The sequence below is a fragment of the Rasamsonia emersonii genome, assembly GCF_000968595.1.
Source record: "Rasamsonia emersonii CBS 393.64 chromosome Unknown ctg1118621760813, whole genome shotgun sequence".
NCBI classification, from domain to species: domain Eukaryota; kingdom Fungi; phylum Ascomycota; class Eurotiomycetes; order Eurotiales; family Trichocomaceae; genus Rasamsonia; species Rasamsonia emersonii.
Window position 1 is genome coordinate 1 of NW_013562729.1, and position 7,449 is coordinate 7,449.

At 56.7% G+C, this 7,449-nt stretch overlaps 3 protein-coding genes across 3 annotated transcripts; all 3 read right to left on the reverse strand.

The window, feature by feature from the left end:
- On the reverse strand, positions 1 to 2,302 carry T310_8528 (C2H2 transcription factor; the record flags this gene model as incomplete). The annotated part of the gene is made up of 7 exons (XM_013468691.1): positions 1 to 503; positions 556 to 680; positions 724 to 774; positions 823 to 945; positions 999 to 2,064; positions 2,118 to 2,172; positions 2,227 to 2,302. Coding segments are annotated over 7 exons (1,999 nt in total), but the record flags the coding sequence as incomplete, so codon positions are not given.
- Positions 2,303 to 3,446: 1,144 nt separating this feature from the next.
- Positions 3,447 to 5,222, reverse strand: T310_8529 (Homogentisate 1,2-dioxygenase; the record flags this gene model as incomplete). Its single annotated transcript, XM_013468692.1, has 5 exons — positions 3,447 to 3,602; positions 3,655 to 3,773; positions 3,829 to 4,183; positions 4,230 to 4,867; positions 4,916 to 5,222. The coding sequence occupies 5 exons, from the start codon at positions 5,220 to 5,222 to the stop codon at positions 3,447 to 3,449; spliced, it is 1,575 nt and encodes a 524-aa protein (XP_013324146.1).
- Positions 5,223 to 6,608: 1,386 nt separating this feature from the next.
- Positions 6,609 to 7,449, reverse strand: T310_8530 (uncharacterized protein; the record flags this gene model as incomplete). The annotated part of the gene is made up of 1 exon (XM_013468693.1): positions 6,609 to 7,449. A coding segment is annotated over one exon (841 nt), but the record flags the coding sequence as incomplete, so codon positions are not given.

The following is a 7,449-nucleotide window of genomic DNA, read 5'->3' on the forward strand; positions in this document are numbered from 1 at the left end:
CTGCGAGATCAAAGATCTGAATGTCCGCCGTCAAGTTCATGCACATGTGGTGCCACATGACGATGCAGTTCGGATTCAGCCGCTCGAGCGAGTCGCTGTAGCTGTTCACCACCTGCACCTGCAACGACGTCAAGCACCGGGCCCGACCGTCCATCGCATAGGTGTGGCACGGCGCGAACGGATAGCTCGAGCGGTTGGACAGCAGCCGGTGGTACGCTTCCGACAGACGCAGCTGCAGCATGGCCAGCAGACCGTGCATGCAAAAGTCATCGACAGGAGCGTCCAACGCCGGCAGAGACACCGTCTCCGAGGGGGCCTTGACCATGGGCATGAGGATCCGCTTGCCTCCGCGGATCAACTGCATCCACCGTGCAGACGAATTGGCTTTGAAGAGCTCGTCATCGCACGGGACAATGAGCTGGACGGAATCGGGGACGACGATCGGGCTGGTCGATAGGAAGGACGAATACCACGAGTCAATCAAAAGCAGGCCGATGACCAGTCTGCAGAATTAGCACTCATACCTAGAAATATATGATTCGATTCTGTACTCACCGCTTCGCAGACTCCACCCGACACCATGCCTTCCACCTCGTGTCCAGGTCAGGCACCGCTTCAAACAGCGACATGTCGAGAACCTGGCCTTCGCCCGCAGCGAAGAGGCCGTGCCTTTGGGCGATCTGCACACGTTAGCAGAGCCAAGACAGGGACTCGACAACATACCGACATGAGATTGATATAGAGCATCTGACACTGCTGCAGGTGCTCCTTTTCCTGAAGACAGTCAGCAGCCAGGCTCGACTCGCAGGGGAGGATACTAACCCCAGTCATGGCGGCGAGATTCAGCAGCAGAAAAGCCGTCGCAAAGGTCGACATGATCCCGGCGGGGGTCCCGCTGCCGACGGCGCACTTGGCCAGCTCACCACTGATCTTGTCGAGGACCAACTAGTACAGTCAGAAATATTATATATTGCATCAAATACTATAAAAGAACTTACGCCAAACGTCTTCAAAACAAAATGGGTAGACCCCTTGGTCCCCAAGATGATCATCCCAATCAGACACATGACGAAAAGCATGGGCAAACGCGTCCGCTTGGCGCAAAAAGTGGGAATGTGGACGAACGGGACCAGCGGGTGGTAATGGCGGAAGTACAGATCGAGGGCCATGTCCAAGATCTCGGCCGGAGGGAAGGTCGGGATGGACGCGGACGCCGAGGTGGAGGCGGCCGGCGAGAGCGCATCGTTCGCGGGCGAGTTCATCGAGGGGAGCGAGGACTGGGCCAGACCGAACGCGGCCTGCAGCTGCAGGCGGCACTCGTCATCCAGGCCGAAGCGGGAGCCCAGATAGTTGTCCGACTGCGGGCCGAGAGGAGGCGCATGGTAGTTGGGGATGGAGAAGAGGTTGTCGCAGTCGCAGCAGGAGACGTCGCGCCACAGCGAGTTGATCAGGCGGCCGACATGATTTGGCGGGGCCAGCCAGCATCGTTCGACGCGGCAGAAGCGTTCGTTGGGGATGTTGTCGCCAGACTTGATGGGCTGGCTGTTGCGGCGTTCGGGCGGGATGAAGTTCTCGCCCACCAAACCCAGAGCGGGGTCGCGCATCAGATCGAGCGAGCTGTGATGGGAGACGGTGTCGGCGCGGGGCTCGAGCCACAGCTGGAGCATCTCGTTGGGGACGGACTCGAAGGGAACGGGACGCGGATGCTGGTCCGGAGGATGCAGGGCGGCGACATCGTTCCAGCCAAAGTAGGGTTGCTGGTCATCGATCATCATGGGATTGATGTCAGGCTCGGTGCGGGCCTGGTGGGCGGAGATGTCGGCGAGGAAGTCCAGGCTGGAGGAGAGGCCGGCGGACTGGGCCAGCGGGACGTCGCGGGGGGTGGGCGGGAGGAGGCGCTGGGGGTCATCGCGCTGGGGCGGATTCTGGGAGGAGAGACTGGGGGTGGGCGTGGGATTGGAATTAGGATCCGAGTTGGAGGCAGATGTGGAGGAGGAGTTTGCATTCTTGTTGGCCGTGGCAGCCTTTTGCAGATGGCCCTTGGCATGACGACTCAGGACGTCGCTGTGAGTGCTTAGAGATGATATTTCGTTTATGTACAGTACATCGCGACGCACCTTCGGGAAAAGCGCTTGTGGCAGACACTGCACTCGTACGGGCGTTCCTTGGTATCTGAGAAGTCAGCAGAGCGATAAGATAACATCGACAGGTATGTACTGTACATACGAGACCGTTCATGCCGCTTGTAGTGCTCCGTCTTCTTGAACCGGCGGTCACAGATGGTGCACTTTCGCAAGACCATGGCGACGGAGAAGCAGCTCTCACACTCTCGCGGGGGTGGAGAGGGTGGGAAGAAGAGAGGAGACAAGCGTCAGCTCATGGTGTAGTCGTAGTAGTCGGAGGATGAGGATGGACTACGGAGATGCAGCCGGGGTAATTAGCGCGGGGATAAACCGAAAAGCCGGGGGAGAAGGCGCGACAGAGCAATCCGATCTGGCGGAGGCAGGAACCAGCCAGTCAAGTGACCGCAGGAAGGAACGGCAGTTGCGCCTGCAGACAAGCCGAAAGCGGTGGGGCTGTAGCAGCTGACAAGAAGTACCTACGAGTACGAGTAACGGTGATTAGCTTGTCAGAAATAACTTAATAGTAAGACTGAGACTGGGAGAGGATACCGTCCTCCTCCGTAGCTCGATCGACTCCCCACGGGGTAATAATCATCACTCGATCGAAATCATCGAATGAGAGAAGCCGGAGCATGGCTGAATCACTGGATCAGCTTACTAACCCGGAGCCGGGTCATGCTGCCACTGGCCAGTCAACTCGCCTATCGTTGCCAGCAAGGATATTTTCCGGGCTGGACAGCTATCTACCCCGCACGCCACCGGATAATTCCGAAGAATCAAAAGACCTCAGTAAACTACAGTAACAAGGCAGAAGAGTACGTAGTAATCAGTATACTGACGTGATTCAGCCAATAATCAACTGCCTATTACTGATTGCCTATTCTGGTTGGTCGACATGTAGGTGTATTACTAACGACTTAGTCAGAAAATACTCTATACCTAATCGAGCTTAGGTACCTAGCTGCTCCCGTCAGCTAATCAGAGCTAGCTAAATGGCCCGTGCATGCTGCCTATCGATCCAATCAGGTAAGTCGCAAATCGGATTTATTTCCCAGTTCCTAGACTCGCCTACGGAGTACGTTTTCGCTAGAATACTTTAGTTTTGTACGTACTTTTTGGGTACTACTACTGTCGTACCTACCTAACAGTGCTATTCAGCTGCATCAGCAAGTTTCAGTCAATCAATTCAACAAAACGAGCCGTAATAGGTAATAACAGGTGGGCAGGTAGGTAGTTACATAACTCATCAAGTCATACACACAGGTCCATACATAGCTAGACTAGACGACAGACAACAGAATTCACCTCTGTAAAATGACGACCCTACGCGCCGCTGCCATTCACAATCCCCGTCTTCTGCACCAGCTCCGCCAGCTTCTCGTCGTCGTAGAACGTCTCGAGCCGCCGCTTCTTGGCCTCCTTGTCTGCCTTGACCTCGGCCAGGATCTGCTTGATGCCCGGGTATGCGGAGAATTTGTCCTGCACAATCGCTTAGTATGTTATACACGTGTCTAGGGTGTGGTATGCTTACCGGCAACACATCCCACACCTTCGGGTCTGTCCCCTGGTAGTGGAAGGTCCCGCAGCCGCCGCGCGCGTACTCGGTGAACAGGAAGGTCCGGCTGCTTTCGACCATGATGGTCATTTGGTCTGCACTCGTCAGTCAGCTTTATTCTAGTAAGGGGTAAATTCTGGGGGAAACTACTTTCGAGAATCCGCCGCGGCTCGTTCTCCTGCACCCGCATCTCATACACATACGCCTCGCTGAACCCGCCGTGCGGCGTGTGGCTGACCTCGACGCTGCCGCCGCCCGGCAGGAACTCGTCCGACCGGCCCAGCCCTTGCCCGTACAGGCACGCCAGGAACTCGGTCGCCGAGTTGCGGTGGAAGTACGGCGGCCGGAACGTGTTGGACGCCACGTCCCAGCGCGGCCCGAACCAGAGGAAGTCGGCCAGCGGTGTGTTGGGGTCGCGCGACTTGGCCGTCAGCACGCAGTTGACCGACGGGTCCGTGTGGTCGACGCTGGTGGCGTTCTGCGACGCGAACTTGGTCAAGTCGTACTGCCTGAATTAGTAATGAGCTGAATACCGCAAGCAGGGGAACTACCTTGTACGGCACGACGTTGCCGTGCCAGGCCACCAAGTCGAACGGGCTGTGGTCCTGCTCGATGGCGTTGTATTTGCCGTTGTTCTTGTTGACAATCGTCCAGTTTTCGTGCAGCTCCTCGTCGATGTAGGCCACCGGGTACAGGAAATCCCGCGGGTTGGCCAGGCCGTGGCCCCCCAGGGGTCCCAGGTCCGGCAGCTCCCACATGGACCCCCAGACCTCGACGATGTAACCGCGCGCCTCCTTGTGGCCCGGCCCCAGCCGGACGGCGAAGCGGATGCCGCGCTGGATGACACAGATCTCACCGGGCTGGAGGAAGATCTTGCCCATCTCGGTCTGGATGTCGAGGTTGCCGTGCTGCGCGACGATGAGGAAGTCGCCGTCGACATTGCAGAAGGCGCGGTGGTCCATGTCGGCGTTGATCATGAAGACGTACAGCGCGATGCCCTCGCGCAGGTTGGGGTCTCCGCTGCCACCGAGCGTGTGCAGCCCGTCGACAAAGTCGATGCGCTCGTCTTCGGAGGGCAGAGGGAAGGGCGCCCATTCGGCCTGCTGCACGAGACATTCGACCTTGGGGTTGAGGGAGAGGAAGCAGTTTTCAATGTGGGCTTTGGTCTCGATGTTGGTCTTGTAGCCATCTGTCGGATTCAGCTCTGCCTCTCAATCTTCGTTGTGGACAGTCTTACTGTGAGCTGCGGCCGGCCTGACGCGGTACATGTAGGTGCTGAAGTTGGCATGTCGCGGGGCGGCAAAGGCCGAGTAGGTGATGCCCTCAGTGTACAGGCCAAAGCGAGGGGCCATGGGGTTGTTCTGGCCGGCCGGCAGCGTGCCGGGGATCACCTCAGACTGGTGACGGTTTCCCCAGCCGGCCAGGTACTCGTAAGGGTCATTGTCGCGGGTGGGCTTGCGGGTGAGGGTGTCGGTGTAGTGGAAGACTTTCTGCAAGTCCTTGATGGGGACCTTCTCCTTGACGGGGGGAGGAGCGGCGACCATTGTGATAGCAGAAGATATGCTAGACAGGTAGATAGGTAGGCAGTATTCGACAGATATACAGGACTCGTATGGGTATATAGGACAGCAGAGGAAAGCACTGGAGAGAACGAAGAACAGCAGATGAAGAAAGAGACCACCACAAGCAGCACCAAGATATAAGCGCGCTTAGCTCACACCATTCACATGAACGAAGAAAGCTTCACGAACTGCCGGTCTATTATTATCAGCAACAACAGCAACACCACGGAAATACTCTCAACCACCACAAACGCAGCAAAAGCCCAGCCAGGGGCCGCAAACAGCAGCAACAAGCCATGCGATGCAATGCGACGCGGGACATGGCGATGGCAAGTTCTCCACCTGCTCCCACTTGCATGCGTCTTTGATCGAGTTGGGGGCCAATCTAGCTGAGATCTAGCTGAGTTAATACTGATGTTTGTTTTCTGTTGGAGCGGCATCAGTATGGTACGCAGGTTAGCCACTCATTGCGAGCACATTACCTAGCACGATCCAACAGGTACCTACTATCCACGTCCGTAGCTAGACAGGTACCTAGCGGGGCGCTAATTAGTCTCGAATGCCAGTGGGGTATATAACAGAGCTGAGAGCATGGACGTCAGTAGGATCGTTAGTTTGTTAGACTTGGACCCTGACGCGGCCCCATCGCTCGCTGCGGGGCTCTGGAAGGTGTCAGGACTCGTTGCATGCGCGCATGATAGGCTGGCAGAGTGTATTTTCCATCAGTCCCCAGATGAATGAATGAATGGACAAGTGGCGATGACAGTCGTACTGTACAGACATAGTCGAGTAGTAGCAGATGAAAGACTGCGCGAGAAGGAAATCAGAGGGAAATCACATGGCATACGACGTACCCATTTCTGTACCTCCGTAATTCCGTAACGAAAACAAAAACACCAACGTCAAAAAAAAAGAAAGAGAGAGAGAGAGAGAGAAAGGGATAAGAGGAAGAGATACTTAGCGATCAGCATGTCAAAGACTACGTACTGTACAGACATCCAGGTACCCCAGGTGGGGGAGACTTGGTTAGGATAGATACTATCATTAGAAGTACTGTACAGTACAGTGTACAGAGCGAAAGTATGGGGATAGGCTACGTAATACGGTTCTAAGTACCAGAGTGAACGATTAGATTACAGACTATATAGGTCGAGAGTTGTTCAATGGAGTAATTACTAGGTAGATTGAAGGTAGGATAAGATATCTATATAGATAACTCAATGCCTATATTGTATCCCAGTATCAAGCTCTTTCTATCTTCCTATATAGTTTTAATTATATACCGTTCTATCGATTTAATTACATTGTAAAGATGCTTTTGAAATCTCTAGTAACGTCTTGAATATCATCAGTATATACATGCAATATCTACAGATCTCGCCGCGCCAACACATCGTCGACCATCCTCGTCGACGCCCCCAGGTAGTTGACCGGATCGCACAGCGAGCGCAGCTGCTCAGCACCCATCTTGGCCGTCACCTCAGGCTTGGCCAGCAGACAGTCGAGCAGCGTGGAGCCGTTCTCGATGCTCTCGCGGCAGGCCTCGTATACGATATCGTGCGCCTTCTGCCTCCCGACGTACGGTGCCATGCCCATCATGACGGCCTCGGCCACGATAAGCCCCTTCGTCGAGTGCAGATTGTGCAGCATCTGCTGCGTGTGCACCGACAGGCCCGACAGCGCAAACTGCGTCTGGGACAGCGCGCCCACGGCGATCACGAAGCTCTCGGGCACGGCCACCCACTCCAGATGCCAGGGCCCCGAGGCGCGCTCGAAATCCGACACCATGGCGTCCAGCACCAAGCCCGCGTTGGACCGCAGGATCTTGGACGCCGCCAGGATGACCTCGCTCGAGATGGGGTTGCGCTTCTGCGGCATGGTCGACGACGCGCCGCGGTGCGGCACAAACGGCTCCGACACCTCGCCGAACTCGTTGCTCGACATGACGATGATGTCCAGCGCTACCTTGCCCATCGTCCCACCTAGCAGCGCCAGGAAGTTGACGATCTCCGCCACCCCGTCGCGCGCCACGTGCCAGGTGATGGCCGGGTCGGTCAGGCCCAGCTCCTCGGCCAGGGCCCTGCGCACGCGCAGCCCGTCGTCGCCCGAGCCCAGCGACGCGAGCGAGCCGGCCGCGCCGCCGAACTGCACGAGCAGGGCGCGGCTGCGCAGCTGCTCGAGCCGCTCGAGATGGCGCTGGAAGCCGGAC